General features: G+C 52.7%; 1 protein-coding gene across 3 annotated transcripts in view; it reads right to left on the bottom strand.

Moving 5' to 3' along the window:
* Efcab6 (EF-hand calcium binding domain 6) overlaps positions 1–16,413 on the bottom strand; it is a 218,837-nt gene that overhangs the window by 77,313 nt on the left and 125,111 nt on the right. For all 3 annotated transcript variants that reach the window (XM_047549258.1, XM_047549257.1, XM_047549259.1), the window contains 2 exons: positions 16,165–16,333; positions 1,359–1,473 (listed from right to left, as the gene is read on the bottom strand). In XM_047549258.1, the coding sequence (XP_047405214.1) occupies positions 1,359–1,473; positions 16,165–16,333 (284 nt within the window). The remainder of the gene's footprint in view (positions 1–1,358; positions 1,474–16,164; positions 16,334–16,413) is intronic.

The raw sequence follows: 16,413 nt of genomic DNA on the forward strand, positions 1-16,413 counted from the left end.
GCCACCACCTGGGACGTAGATGTGGCTCCCTGCATGTTGCAGCCAAGCTGCCCCCACCCCCAGGGGTGGGATTTGCAGGCAATGGCCAGGGACAGGGCACCCAGAGCTCATGGGAACCCTCTGGTCTACTCTTCAGCCTGGATTCTGCCCCACCTCCACCTGGCAGCAGGGAGTGGGGACTGGTTTCCACAGAGGGATACCCTGACCCCTCCACAGGGGCCCACCACTGACCCCAGCATGGAGATGCCAGAGCCTGGCTCTCCTGCCCCACAGCACCTGGTCCTGGGGGGGACTGGTGGAGGATGGCCAGGCTGCTCAAAGGAGCAAGGGGGACAGGTCATGGGGAGGAAGAGCAGGAGAGTGGAGGCAGAGGACAGGGACAGAAGCTGAGTCTGGTCTGCTCCATGGTGGTCTTGCATCCCACTCACCTGCCCTGGGCCCATTTCTCCCTGAAGGAGGAACGCACGAGCGTGGCAGAGCAGTCACCAGAGCAGCAGGGTCCTCTCCCTGTCTTTCATTTTCCTTCAAGGTGTCACTCATACCCAGAGAAAGTGTCAGAATTCTAGAAGGCCTTGCTGCTCACGTCGCCTTTCTCCTCAGGAGCAGGACCTCTCTCTGAGGTTGGCAAACGTGAGTCTGGTAGGGCTGGGAGGCCTGTGAGCTGACACAGCCGGGTTCTCCAGAGGAGAGCAGCCATCTCCCGGAGCCCACGCCAGGAAGGGCCACGCACGGAGGGCTGCCTTGGCCCGGCCAGCCTGGCCAGCATGTGCAGAGAGGGAGAGAAGGGAAATCCACTGACCGTGTACCCGACCCCTGCAGCTGTGCACCAGGCTGCGAGCAGAGAGGGCTGGAGGCCCCATCCCTGCCCTCTGGCAGGACCCTCCTGTCTGCCTGAGACTGCTGGACAGTAGGAGGAGGTGCGTACAGCTGGGGGAGGACCCAGCCCACCTGACCTCCCACACCAGGTGGGTTTCCTACTTTCCTCACAACTATTGGGGCTGGAGGTAGGAGCCATGGCTGAGGGATCTTGAGCACAGCAGCGAATCTTCTAGAATCTCTGCATCCCCATCTGTCAGCAGGGAAGAATAAGAGCTGCCCTGCCTGTGGGTAGCCTTAAATACAGGTGACCAGAATCACTTCAGGCAGAAAAATAAAGGACATGAAGTCTGACTGGTGTCTGACCAAAGAAACAGGCTCGGGAGTAAATTTTAGGAACCATTTGTGGTCTGGGTTTGCAGAAGACCCAGGCTAACTTCCACCCTCACGCTTCTGTTTAGCTTAGAAAAAGGAAGGGCTGAAACCATAAAACTAAGCAAAGCACCCCAGCAGGCTGGGCTGCACAGGACTCGGCTCAGTACCTTCAAACCCTGCAGCGAAGTCGAGGTAGCTCATGCCTTCCTTCTTAAAGCCAATCTTTGTAGTCAGCAGGGAGTACTGGGTGTCGTCCATGGGCATCCCACTGTCTTCCAGCACCTGGCAAAGGAGGCCCGGGTGGGGAGGCCTTGGTCATCCGGGAGTCACTGCTCAGCACAGCCGCTCCCGCCCTGATGGCTGCTCTACCCATCCCAGCAGCTGAGGGCGGGGCCCACGCTGTGTCCCTGCCCCACAAGGCTTGTGTTTGTTGAGCGCGAGGTGAACAAAGGACCTGGCAGCACCCTGGCTGGGCCAGTGAGGCCCCAGGCCAGGGCAGCTCAGCGGGTCTCTGCAAAGGCCCTGCCACCTATGTTCCCACGATCGCCACTGCAGGGGCTTTGGAGGCCCTTTTAAGTTAGTTTACTTCACCTGCGCTCAGGGAAATCCAAAGCCAAGCAAGGCAGTGTGAGGAGGGAAGACAAACTTACACGACAATTCTAAGGTGACCCACAGGCCAATCGGCAAGCTGTGAGGCAGGCGACGGGAGGGTATCCATGGCCGCCCTTGCTGCCCTCCCTGTCCTAGCCTACCACTGAAGGTTGTCCTAGCCTACCGCTGAAGGTTGTTCTTGACCCCTTCGTCCTGAATCACAAATTCCTGTCTCCCTTGTGCACGAGAGGGCAGGGAGCACCTGGGAAAGCACCGTCCCTTCAGGGCAAACATCACATGGAACTGTCCCCACACCACCTTCCCAGAGAGGCAGGTGGGCCAGGCTACTCCTGGGCAGATGACGACCTTCGACCACAGTCAGAGGTTCAGCAGTCCAGATTGAGCTGCTGCCTGGAGAGACCACACCCAGCAGAGATGCGGGGGTCCAGGTGGACGGAAAACACCGCCGGCTGCTCCCGTGGTCACAAAAGGACTGAGGAAGCCTGCTCTCCTCCCCGCAAAGGACACAACCACAGCTCAAAATGCCTGTGCGTCCAGGGCCGAAGCCAGCCAGGATGACTGACCGCCCCATGGGACAGAGGACAGAGGATTTTTGGAGGGCTGAGTGTGCAGAGCGTCGTGGAGAAGATGGTGAAGCAGACATGGGACTGAACACATGCCAGATGGTTCTGGAGCCACAGGAAGCCCAAATTTCCCAGTGGAAGGCTGGCGAGCAAAGCCCTTTCTGCAGACACTAGACTGGCGCAGGGACACAGGATCGGGTAGGACTGCAGCCGAGTCACATGGGCAGTATCAGTATGGTCACCGTGGAGCGGAGTTTACTGCCACTCTGGGTCAGGCACTAACAAAGCTCACCCGATCCTAATCCGGAGCCCTGAGAAAGACGCTTCCAAACCCCACTCTGGACACATGGGGACGGAGGCTTGGGAAGTACACGCGACTTGCCCTGGTGACCTGACTAGGGAGTGGCAGGCTCAGGGCTCAAACCCTGATTCATAACCACTGTGATGAGCCCCACTGTGGGATGGGTGGCTGTGCTGGACAAAGAAGGGGAGGTGGAGAGGACAGGAAGCCAGTCAGCAGAAAGTAGGGGAGCAGCCCCGCCATGGACCCCAGCATCCCGCCCCTAGGCATCCAGACTGGCCACACAGGAAAGGCTAAGCAGAGTCCCGGCGGCAGGAGGGCAGGAGGGCAGGAGGCCTCGAGCACGCACAGACCAGTGAGCTCCCAGCTGCAGTCCAGATCTGGCTCTCGGCAGGGACCCGCACCGATGGTGGTGCCGACACCAGCTCCTTTTGTCTTGTGTCACCGCTGTACCGATGGTGGTGCCGACACCAGCTCCTTTTGTCTTGTGTCACCGCTGTACCGATGGTGGTGCCGACGCCAGCTCCTTTTGTCTTGTGTCACCGCTGTACCGATGGTGGTGCCGACACCAGCTCCTTTGTCTTGTGTCACCGCTGTACTGATGGTGGTGCCTATGCTGGCTCCTTTTCTCTTGGAGTCACCGCTGTGGTGTGTAGGAAGAGGCCTGGGGACCTGTGGCTTGTTCTTTATTTCCCATCTACCCAGTGACGACACATCTGAATGTGGAAGTCACTGCCTCTTTCCTGGCCCCATCGGTCAGGCCTGGTCCTCACGGGGCTGCCAACAGTGACCCAGCCGTGATGTGCTGGGAGCGTCCGTCTCCCTGGGGAGGCTGTGCTGGGAGAGAGTGAACAGCAGGGCTGCTTGTTCACAGGTAGTGACACGGGGTGCAAGGGGAGCAGCTGGATTCCAAGGCCAATCCCCAGGCACCTGCGGCCCTGGGCAGGCAGTGTGCCCCTGGGCATTCGCGCCATCTGCGTGGGTGCCCCAGCCCTGCCCTGTGGAGCAGCTGGTCCCAGCCTGGATGGCAGCAGCGTGCAGAGAGAAGGCCGCAGCCATCCACCAGTACCCAGAGGCGATGGCCTCTGCAGCAAAGGCTTGCTTTGAAAAATAACTTCATATTTTGAAAACAATTACACATGAATTATTCATGGTGAATTCCTCCTGCTTAGTCCTTTCACAAAAAACATATGTAATGGATGGGAAGGAAATGTCTGTAGGCAAATGTTTCCCAGCCTGGAGGGCTGTGAAGCCTGGGGTGTGGCAGGCCGCTGGCAGCCTGTTGGGGCTCCTATGCCATCCCCAGCGGGCACGCAGCACCATGCAGTGCACAATCCCAGGAAGCTGCTGCCCAGAGGGTGCAGAGCCTTCCACCAACACCAGTGCCTTCCATGCCGCCTCCAAGTCCCGCGCCTACGCTCATCTCTAAGATGAACACAGTCACAGATCAACTGGATTTGTCACAACCCTCAGAGGTGATTTACAACACAACATAGGGCTGAACTACAACATTTATAAAACAGATTTAAAAACATTTATCCATGCAAGTCATTTTCTTGGGTCTTTTCTAGAAGAATTTCTGAGTAAGTTCCTCAGAGTGACAAAGGATGATCTGGCACTTTCTGATTCACCAAATTGTTACTCCTTGTCACCACTGGGATGTATCGTTTCAGAGTCGTAACTGGGCTCTCGTGTTGGCGGGTGGGCGTGGGTGGCAGCTGCGTGAGGACCCAGACTCATCCACGTCCGTGGCTCCAGAGCAGCCTCTGTGAAAGCAGCCACTCCACAGGTCAGGGGAGACCCTGCGACCATGGGCTGTGCCTTTCTTATGCCACGGCTGATGCTGCTTTACGTCCACTACGTTACAACCCAAAGGCAAGGCTACCATTTTTGCTTTGAACATCCCTATGCATTTTTTTAAATTCAGAAAAAGTAGCCCTTTATAGTTGATCAGATATTTACCATTTCTAAAGTTCTTCTTCTTCCTTTCATGAACCTCTGGGTCCCTTGGTTTCAAATTCCTTGAGCCCAAGAACTTCCTGTAGTATTGCTGGGAGGCGAGATGTGCTTGCAGTGAATCATACTTATTTTTGTTCCTGCTTTATTCTGCTTAATCTGAAAACAACACCTTCATCCTTAAAAGGAAACTGGCAGGTCATGAATTCTGCGTTGAGTGGGCTTAATTTGCTCCTGGTTTGGGCTCTGCCCCTTGGCACGGTACTGCCACGGTCCCAATGTTTCCTGGACTCCACTGTCTCTGACGAGAGGTCAGTAGTCACTCAAATCATGTCCCCTTGGCTGTAATGCATCATTTTTCTCATGTTTCTTTTGAGAGTTCTCTCTTTGATTCTTGTTTTCAGCAGTTTTTCTATGATTTTCTTTGGATTTATCTTACTTGGGATTTTCTGAGTTTCTTAAATCTATAAATGTAGGCCTTTCGTCAAAATTCGGAAGTTATAATCATTTCTTCACATGAGCCTTTTCGGTCTCTCTCTTGCTTCCTCCTTGGATTTTAATTATGCCAATGTTAGACCTTTTCATATTGTTTCACATGACCTTGAGGCACTATTATTGTTTATTTGTTGATCTTTTTCTCTCTCTTCTTCAGTTTGTATAACTGATTCTTCCTTTTTTTATCTTCATTCTGTGGTTAAGCCATTGGATAAGATTTTTATTAGATCTGGATTTTCCACTGTTTCTTCTTATAATTTTTATTTCTCTGCTGAGAGGCCCTACATTTTAAATAATTCTGAATGTATTCTCCTTTACATCACAGAGCACTTTTATAACTGTTGAAGTTTTTTAGAGTTGATTCTAACATCTGGTCACATTTTCTGTGTCTCCATGTGTTGAGTACTTCGGGATTACATCCTAGACATTGTGAATGTTACAGTGTCATGACTTTGGATTTTGTTCTAAACAGAAATTTGTTGCTATTCCTTTGTTTATTTGAGGAGGCAACAGACTCAGTTGGACTGAATCTGAGAAGGGCTATCTTTTCAGACTTTCAGGATGCAGTTTAAACTTCAGTTCACTTCTTTGATCCTTAGGTAGGCTGCTTGCAATCTGCCGAGCTCATGGATGGTTCAGGGTCAGTCAGGATTCAGGGAGAATTTCTACACCAAATTTGAAGCACCTACTATCTGGTTGTCTCCTCAGGACTTGCCCCCTAACCCCCGCCACCCCCCACACACTCATTTATTTTCCAGTGACATTAGATGCTCAGACCTCTTCCCCCTGGACAGAAACAAGACTGGTATTCTATTAGGGTTTCATCAGCCCCGTGTGGCACCAATACCCTCCACTCAGGTGAAAAGCTACAGGCCATGGGAACTTCAACTCTTGCTCTTCCCACCTCAGTAGCTGACTTCTCTCCAGGATCCTCTAGCTTAGCTTCAGCCTCCAGGGTCTTTATCCACCTATCTAACCTGGTCCAGCATTTATATGTGGTATTTCTGAGAAGGTTGGCCCAATAGAAATTTAACTGGTTGTACTCGAAACAGAACTTCCAGTAACCCTGCTGAGGAGTTATGTACACATGCCCTTAAAATGTGGGTGTCACCATTCAGGCAAAGGTAACCCAGTCCTCTCCAGCCTGGACCCCACTCTGCCACACAATTGACCTTCCATATCCCTCTGCCGACTTGTGTCACAGACAGTCCCTCAAATGGAGCTTGACACATGGCAGGTACCAAAATAAATCCTGTAGGATAGAGAAATCACCTGTATATCCCAAGAGCACAAAGTAGATGCTCAGTGACAAATGAAAAGAAGAGGAGGGGCTGTCAAAGCAAGGGACACCTCACCAGACATTGACTAGGGGTCCGGATGAGCCTTGAGCCTGAGAAAGCCCTGCCTGCACGGACAAGAGTGCGAGGCCACCTTCAGCCCTGCCAGGGAGCGGCAGAAAGCCAAGACGAGTGAGACCGGACACGAGTGCACCGTGCTGGCAAGACAGGCAGGAGGGGGAAGGGCGGGCTGGGGACTGTGAAGCTGCATTGGCTCCTGGACGGGCCATGCAGACACTTCTGACTCCATGGTACACCGCTTCTACGCTGTGCCAGCCATGACAGCGCCATTGTGTTCACCCTGATGCTGCATCTCGTAGGCTCTCTTCTGCACACGTCAGGCAGTCCAGGAAAAGGCTCACGGGTATGCTTAGGCAGGTGACTCCGGACACAACCCGAGGAGACAGGGGGATTTAGGGACACAAAATCCAGACACTGCTTTTCCAGCCATCCTTCCTTGCCTGGAAATTCTCTGGACAAAATTCCTTTGTGGTAAAATTAGAGAGTTGTGTTTTTTCAAAAGTACTAGTATTTCTAGTTCTTTTTGCATCCATTCACAGAAAAAACAAAACTGGCACTCAAATAGAAAAGAACTATCTTCCCTCAAATTTCAGAGACACTGTCTCCACACCTCCCATCCCCCACCCAATCACACCTGATCTCCCAGCTCCTCCTGCTGCCACTTAACTGCCCAGGACCACAGAGCTGCATCCCCAGGATGCAGGCACGGCTCAGGGATTCTGTCATCAAGATGCTCTGATCAGGGGAAGGGCCAAGAGGACCATGGCTGGGAAGGAACATGGAACTTTCCACATAGATCCAATTTGCACTTGGAGAGAAAATTCAAATGCTTTTGGCAAACGCTTCCTAGGATATTCAGATGCAGAAGTCTTGCCTGAGAATAGCCAAGAACACAAAAAGAAAGAGGACTGAGAGAAAGACCTGTTTTACTAAATTAAAAGTCCATGTTGCACTGAGGTAGACAGAGAGGTGCAGGCCAGCAGAATGGAAACTTCAGACGTGGTACCCAGTTGGGGTAACACGAGTCAGGGCCTGGGACAGCTTCTCGCTCTGAGCAGTGGGATAAGGAACCTGCTAAAGAATCTGAGGAAGCAAACAGAGAGGGAGCTGCCACCGCCCTGGTCTGCAAGGTTAAGGCGAGGGTCGAAGCCACCTGTCAAGTAAAAGAATGCGCTCGTACACGACTGCAGAGGTCTGCCTGCGTGCTGGGCCTGTAGCCTGTCCACCGAGCCCCCTGTCATCAGCACAGCACGGCCCTCACCATATCCGGACCTGCAGCCACCCAGGCCCACGTGAGTCGAGAAATGCTTAAACCCTCTCCGTGGGGTCTCTGAGCTCTTTTCTGGGGATCAGTAACAGCATGCCTGGGGCGTCTGCAGCCCTGCAGTTGAACACGAGTGCAAAAATAATGGTTCAACCCAGCAGGAAAATACAGAAAAGCCCCATCTCTTACCATATAAAAGTGATTCCATATGTATTAAACATTTACATCCAAAAATAAAACAAAAATCCTTGCAAAAACCAATAGGAAAGACAAGCTCAGGCTCAATAAAGCAAAGAAATGCAAGTTAACACAATGAACATGATTTTGACTAGCACAGTAGCATATATTAAACTCTTACTATACTCAGTCAGTCAACAGTTGGAAGTTAGCAATTCCCCAACACTGCCGACGGACGAATTTGATAGGATCTTTGGAAATGTAGATGGTGATATGCTCTTAACACTTAAATGTGAATGTTCTTTTGACCTGAAAATTTTACTTCTTCTATCAGCAGAAAATTGCAACCTCTTCACTGTAAGTTCACGAACTGCTCCAAATGTACCACTCTGGCGCAGGATGCCACGTGAGGGGCTGTGTACCTGGGACGGGAGCCTATGAGAATTCTCTGGGGATTCTGCTCAATTTCACCGTCCACTTCAATTGCTTTGAAAAATAAAGTCGGGTTGGGGTTGTGGGGTTGTGGCAGAGCACCCGCCTAGCATGTGTGAGGCCCTGGGTTTGGTCCTTAGCACCACATAAAAATAAAAATCAAATAAAGGTATTGTGTCCATCCACAACTAAAAAAATAGTCTATTAAAATAAACACAGAAGAAAGTCTCAGAGGCTAAAGGGTAGGAGAACAACACCTTGTTCACCAAGACAGCTAACCTGGAATTTATTTTCAAATAAAAAAAGAAAAGAAGGAAGATAGATATATTTGGTTGTCTAAAACGCCAAGCATTTTAATGGCAAAGATATAGTATGATAGAGTTAAAAGACAACTGAGAGATTTGGAAAGGGCAGTGCAGAAGACCAAAGGCTGACTGACTATTATCCAACTGCACAGTCCCTTTCTAAGCACCTACATGGCAGGTGCCAGGTCAGGCCCTGGGAACACACGGTGAACGTGGCCCCAGAGTGGAGGAACCCTCACTGTGCTAGGATCCACATCTGAAAGTCTCCATTCTGCTGGCTTATCCATCTATTTCTGTCTCAATGCAACATGGTTTTCTAATTTAGTAAAATAGGTCTTTTCCTCCTTTTTGTATGTTCTTGGCTATTCTCAGATCAGGTTTCTGTTTTGCATATAAAATTCAAAGTCATTATCCAATTTCTACCCCCCAAGCATTATCGGGACTGTAACTTGGCTCACATTAAATTTCCACATTACAAGTCTATCTGTGAGAAGAGAACACAGAGGAGAGCAGAGCCAGGGTGGAGAGAGCCTGGGACTGCGGGGGAGTGCCCACCCACTGCCCATCTCCCCTGCCTGAGCCTTGGGCCTCAGAGCCTGTTTCCACCATGGCCCTCGGAACACAGGTCTGACGTCCAAAACTTGAGGACACTTCTCCGAGGGAGGGATGGCCCGTCTGCCTGGATCTTCAGTGGTTAGTTAGTCACCAAAGCATGGACTTCACTTGTCCACAAACACTCTGTGGTCTTATGTTCACACAAAAGAGTGAACGAAACTGCAAAATAAGGTTGAAGGCAAGTAGCTGTCCTCAGGAAAAAGACAGTCACATCATAATGATAAAACAGACAACTCACAGGAAGTTTCAGCAATTCTGAATCTGTCTATGCCCAACAGTTTAGCTGTAAAGTGAATAATGCAACAATCAACCAGGGGAAAAAGGATCTCACTAAACAAGCCCACCAAGAGATGGAGACTTCAGCACAGTGGCTGATGGAATGAGCAGGAAGGAATTTGGTAAGAATGAAGTAGCTCTAAAACCCAACCTAACAGGCATGCTCAGAGAGCCAAGCCTCCCGGGGCGGGGCACGTACTCTGCAATATTTGTGGAACAGCTACCAAAACTGCCTGTACATGCTGGGTCATACAACAAGCGTCAACATATCTCAAAAGACTGATGGATGCCATTTAGACTTTAGAATCTATCAGGTGATCACAATAAAATCACCTTTAAAATCAATAACAAAAGGTAAACTAAAAATCCCAAATGTTTGGGGCCTAAATATGCTTTAAAAAATAAACCATAAGAAAAAGAAGAAAGGTAAATGTAAAGTATTTTGAACTGAATGACAATGAAAAAACAATACAAAAAAATTTGTATGGTGTAGCTAACCCTGTACTTTGAGGGAAAATGTATGGCTATGAATTCATACATTAGAGAAGTAAAGGCTGAAAATCTAAAAATTCTATCTCAAGAAATTAGAGAAGTATAAACATGTTAAATCCAATCAAGTATAAGGAAGGAAATAAGGTAAGAGCAGAAATAAATGAAATGTGAAGCATATACGATAGAGGAAATAACACCACACACGCAATGTTACCGCTTCCAGACAGCATGGACTAACTTTCAGCCAGCAGATACCACCAACAACCAAGACAACGAGCGGAGGCCAGTCACAGAGAGGGTCCTTCCAAACGCATCAGAGTGCAGGGAAGCCAGGAGGCAGAGGGACAGCAACCCAAGGAGGGAAGCCCTTCAGACCTGCACTTGGGACGTGCAGCTGCATGTGCCTGAGAGAAGCTGGTGACTGGGAGTGGACGTTGGCCAGGCAGAGGGCCACTCTAGCAAAGCTTGGGTTAATTATGTGGCAGTGGGTGGCAAGGGAAGGGCTTGTGGCTGGGCACAGTGATACAAGCCTGTAATCCCAGCCACTCGGAGGGGGGGTGGTTTGAGGCACGATGGCAAGTTCAAGGCCAGCCTCAGCAACTTAGCGAGACCCTGTCTCAAAATAAAAAATAAGAAGGGCTGGGGATGTGGCTCAGTGGTAGAACATCCCTGGGTTCAAACTCCAGCACCAAAATAAATAAGCAAATAAAAGGGCTCACACCAGAAGTGGTCTCCCTCCCAGATGTGGCCTGCACTCTGGACGAAAGCCCCCACACTGCTATGGCACTAGGGGATCCAGCCCCCCAGGGAGAAAGGCCCTGGACACCGAAGGCAAACACTGAGAAGGCCCTAGGATGGGTCGGCTGACACCAAGGTGCAGTCCCTGGAGCCCCCGAGGACTTGCCAATTCCACTGTGCGCCTAGAGATCGGGCTGTGGCCTCCGCAGAGGAAGATGGAGAAGACGTGCAGACTTCTGAGGGTGTGAGGGACTTGGACCACCAAAAATGAGACATGGGAGACCTCAAACACAAAGCAGGTCACTTCCTTAAAACGTCCACACACTGAGGAAGCCATGCAGAACAGGAAGCTCCAGAACCAAACCAAGCCCATCCACCCCCATCACAATACAGATGCTCCCGTTATGAGACACCCCAACCATTCCTAGGCATCTCCTGAACCCATGGACCCAGGCAGGCCTGAGGACACACCTGGGATTCCTTCCGATGACTGTCACCGGAGTGCAGCCTGAGATTCAAAGCCACAGCTGCAAGGCCCTAAGTGGGCGCAGTGGGCAAAGACATCAAAAATAAAGATCTCTCCTCTTTGTCCTTGTTGCCACATGGACACATCTGTGTCTCCTACTAGGAAAGCACTGTTTGTCCCTCTTACTGTGACCTTGATTTTACATTCTTCCTTTTATTTAACTGACCATGATACATAAAAAGAGTTTTTAAAGTATCTGTTTTATTCAATGATCAGGGTTGAATGCTCCCAACAGAAGATTGAAAACCAGATGAATGAGAATATTTAATACTCAACTTTTAGAAGCTCAGTCATAATCGTCCCATTACCTGTCCCACCCAAGGGCAATGGGATGTCTGGGTCCGGGGGCAGTTGCATGCTGGGGTCCTTGTTCCCTACGTCATCAGGAACTGCAGGCAGTGGGGAGGGTGCTGATTCCTGGCCTGGGACTCTGGTCACGCAGAGGGATGGGGAGCTCTGCTAGAAGGAAGGAGGAGGCTCACATGGTGCTGAGCAGCAGGTGAGGAGAGAGGGGTGGAGGCCTGAGGAATCGGGATACTGGTCGACCATTCCTGAGTCCTGCTTCCTGATGCGCAGCTCGGGCACGCAGGGAGCTTGCGGATGAGCTGCGCAGCTCTGCGTAGGCCTCCGAGGGCCTCTGCTGGGCCTCCACAGGTGGATGAAGGACGAGCCTCAGTGTGTCGCTGCGAGCGGAGGACGTAGGAACAGCCCATTACAGGGAATTTAAATCAGAGCTGTCCTCCATTCCGACAGACTGCGCAGCTCAATTAGTCTGATTACGCCTTCAGATCTGTCTTCTGGCATCGTTAGGCATTTTGTCATTTTATGTTCTCCATGGGTCGCTGGCCCCAGGAAATGTAACGGGCTCCTGTGGTGAGTCGCAGGTCGGAGACCTCAACCCCGCTTTACCTACCCAGGGCCCCACGTGGCTAGGTGCCAACGTGCTGAGTGGCAGGCACTCTCGGCATGCTTCCTGAGCGCACAGGCCACATGGGCAGTGCCAGGCAAGGGCCTCCCGGGAGCAGCGCCACAACACAACCAGCCACCAAAAGCACCTGGCTCCTACCACCCCAGGGCTCTGCCCAGGCTGCAGACCCCAACTCAGATTCGTCAGAAGATCAGCTGGGTCTCACACTCAACAGACAAGAGGGAGAAGGCAAACCGTTAGCTAAGAAGCGTGATCTGTAGAGTGGACATCTTCCCAACCACAGTGGAGAAAGTGTTCCCAGTGTCCACGTGGGTGACATCACCCAGTTCTTGCCACCTGTATAGGCAGCCACTCTGCCTGGCACAAGGAAGGAGGTGGCAGTAAGAATAAGCCGCCAGAATTAGGTATGAGGCATCCAGCATGACCAAGAGTCCCTGGGTAGGATAATCAACAACTCTTCACAAGCACAAGCAGGTGGAACGATGTTTGTGACTTAGAGTCTCCCCCACATCCCTGGGAGGAAATCACTGCTCTGCAGACTTGGAAAAAGAGAAGGGTACGGACATTGTCTGCTCATGCCCAAATGACAGGGAGAAGCTAAGGCACCATTACTGAAGTTGACGTCCTTCCAGGAACTCTGAGGCCAGAAGACAGCCTTGAAGCACGCTGTCATCGCTGCTTGGTAAGCCTGCATTGTGCCTAGCTCACAGGATGACACGCACCAAGACCAGTTGGCTTGAAAGACACCAGCTGGTGTGTACTGCCCTCACTGAGCCTACGTCACAGCTAAGAAGGACAGCGCCACAGCCAGCCAGCGTCGATACGCCTGCTTCCTACAGCCAAGCCCATGATTCTTCTAGCTCTGATTTCACTGGTAGAAGAAAAAGCTGTTCACTCTGAATAATAAGCAATCTCTTCAATTAACAAAGGTAATTTCCAAATATTTACATGTTTTACAGCTTATGAAGTCCAAACCCAGGTCTGGGTAGATGTTAATCACCTCGTGGTTGCTGATCTTCCAGGAGAGGCATGAGAGGATTTCCCCTAGCCCTGAAAATCACGAGGCGGGAGCCAGGGCACGATTGGCCTAATCCTGTCCACAGCGACCTGGTTAATCATGTTAAAACAACTCACTTTCTTCCCTGCAGATAGGTCTGCTAAGACTAAATGTGTCCCCCAGTTTTACATGTTGAAATCCTAACCCCTAGTGAGAACAGGAGTAGCGCTCTCTTATCCTCTTTCCACCACGTGAGGGTACCCCAGGAAGCCAGCAGTCTGCAACCAGGAAGAGGGCCCTTACCAGAACCCAGCCATGCTGGCACCTGATCCCTGACCTCCAGCTCACAGAACTGCCAGGAAGCTGTGTCTGTTGCTCACAAGGCACCCAGGCTCTGGTGCTTTGTTACAGCAGCCCCAGGCATGGTTCTTTCTTGGTTTCTACCTGTCCTCTTTCCCTTCTGTGGGCCACCTTCAGGCAGCAGAGATGTCTCTGAAAAGCCAGGAGCAAGGGAGAAGGAGCAAAGAAGCCTGCTGGTGACCGCAAGGGGCAAGCAGCAGCACCACAGTGCAATTAGCTGTCCCCCAAGAATCCACATAAAAGCTTGGGACAGAGGCGTGTCAGGGGGACGAGGGAGGCACCACCCCAGGGTGGAAACCAGTCTCCTGGGAATCCCCACGGGCTTCTGGAACACCCACTCCCAGCAGCCCTCAGGTGGCGCACACCCAGGGCTCCTGGGAATTCCAGCTTCCCTCGAGCGCGTTCCTTCAGCAAATGCTCACTGTGCCCTTCTGTGTGCCAAGCACTTGGAAAGCCTCGCTGCACAAAGAGAAAAACGTCACACGCTTTGATGCAGGAAGACAAGCAAACGCACGGACCCGCGGGGTGGAGGGAAGGCGTGATAAGAACAGCGTGCACAGGTACAAGCGCCTGGGGCGAGGATCCAGGCCGCGGGGCAGGCCGTGCCTGCACTGAGAACGCCAGGGCCGCTCAGGGAACAGGAGCAGTGGAACAGCCGCGGGAGGTGAGGAGTGCTGTGCGCACAGCACGGAGGCCTGTGCTGGCGGCAGGACGGCCCTGGGGTGGAGCAGGGAGGTGGCCTGCTGTGGCTGCAGTGTGGTCAGCCAGGACCAGGGAGGGAAAGGCTGGGTCAGGCAGGTCTGGCCCAGCCACGGAGGGCGCTGGGTTTGCTGAGTGAGATGGAGCCCCTGGGGAGCCTGAGCAGGAGGCGTCTTGTCCAGAGTTCCTCTGGCTGTTGTGCTGAGAACAAACCGTGCTGGGGCCACTGTCACACAGCGAGAGACCTGCGTAGAGGCGCAGGTGCTGAGGTGTCCTGGAAGCTCTGTGCAGGGACGAGCTGTCTTGCTGAATGGCATGCGTATCAGAGGAAGAGGAGACCATAGGCCCCATGAGATTTCAGCCCCAGTGGCTGCGGAGAATAGGCTGGTCTGACTGAGGAGGGAAAGAAGGCTGGCCGAGCAGCCACAGCACCTCTCTGAGCTGGCAGGGGACACGGGGACTGAAGGTCGGGAGCGGTCATGCCGGGTCCCACAGGAGAGCAACAGCTTACCCCGCACGAAGAGCCCGGGATGGAAGGGCCTCCGCTGAGCCAATGGCCAGGTGCCCCAGGTGAGCATCGGCCCTGGGAGCCCCAGCCCTGGGCTGCCTCCTGCCACTGCTCCGAGGCTGTCACCTGCCCTCCCGGAAAGCCCAGAGGCAGACCAGCAGGTCCCCAGGGCCTGTGGGTGGCTCAGCGTGTGATGCTGCCCCCGAGAGCCCTGCAGGCACGTGCGTTAGGGCCAGGCGGGGCCCTGCAGGGGAGGAGAAGGGAGGCGAGGTGACAGGCACCCAGTTACTTCAGACGCCCTGCGGTTCACCCCCATTTCCCACGCACCCCTGGTATCTGCTGTGGCCCGCGTCAAGTCGGGGTTCTCCAGCCCTGGATTCCGGGAGCCACCCTGACTTCCCCACCCCTTACTTCTAGCACCTCTTGGGTCGGCTCCCCTGATCTCCCCTGTGCTCACGAAATCACACAATCTGTTTTGGGAGGAGTGTGGGGACCATCTCTGCAGCTCCTGGGCGCCCCAAGACCAGCTCCACCCACCCATCCAGGATGCTGCTGAAATGAGCTCCTCGGGGCTCAGAAACGAGACCCATGAAGAGCCTGTTACCACGCCTGGCATGGGGCAGTGCTGAGGAGGAAGGCAGCAGCCACAGTGGAGTTACCCTCTTCCCGGAAATACACTCTGCCCACATGCACGCGGCGACATGTTGACCAAAATGCTTTCCTTAAAAACAGCTGAGGGGCCGGGGCTGTGCTCAGGGCTGAGCACTTCGATCCTCAGCACCTCATGAAAATAAATAAGATAAAGGTATTGTGTCCAACTACAACTGGAGAGTTTTAAAAGCAGCTGAGAGCCGAGCCGCTGGAGGGTGAAGCAGGAGTCTGAGGCAGTGCTCGCATCAACTCCCGGGAGTGTGCACAAAGCCCGTGGGCCCAGCCGGTGGCAGAGACTCACGGGTTCCGTGAGCACACGCAGTCCGCACTCGCTTCCACATTCACTGCCAGGCGGGGTTATTTGTTTTGTTTTCTTTTGTTTTTTTCAACTTTCTAGAGGAACAAACCCCAGCTCCGTTATCACAGCATTGCTTGGACGCTTCCCCGGCGGGGTCCTGGGTGGCCTTCTGTGCCCACCCCACCCCGCCCATGATGCCCGGTGCCAGGTCTGCAGGAGGTAGCAAATGGTCTCGTTTTAAGTCTATCAAAGCCTGGCCACATCTACAATGGAAGTATTCTAGGAAGAGTTTGCCAAAAGAATCCTTGGGAACCGTCCAGGGGTGACTGCAAGGCTCTGCTCTGCCCAGAACAAACACCACTGGGAACCCACTCTGCCCTCAGCCAGCGGCTGTGCCGAGAGCTGCGCGGCCCTTCTCCTACCTTCCTGAAGTCCTCTAGGTCGATCTTCCCGTCGGGCTCCTGGCTGACCTCCAGGAACCGCTGCCTGAACACGGGGTCCTGCTGCTGAATACAGGCTTTGAGTTTTTCAATGACTTCCTCTTTGGTCATGTTCCTGGTCGCAGCAGTGGTACCCTCTGTGGGCTTGGTTCTGAAAGCACAAGCAGACATTCGGAGCGGCGTCAGCTGACACAGGCACAGTGCGCCCCATGGGTCTGGCCCGTCCTCCCT

The sequence above is a fragment of the Sciurus carolinensis genome, chromosome 4 (genome assembly GCF_902686445.1).
Source record: "Sciurus carolinensis chromosome 4, mSciCar1.2, whole genome shotgun sequence".
NCBI lineage: Eukaryota > Metazoa > Chordata > Mammalia > Rodentia > Sciuridae > Sciurus > Sciurus carolinensis.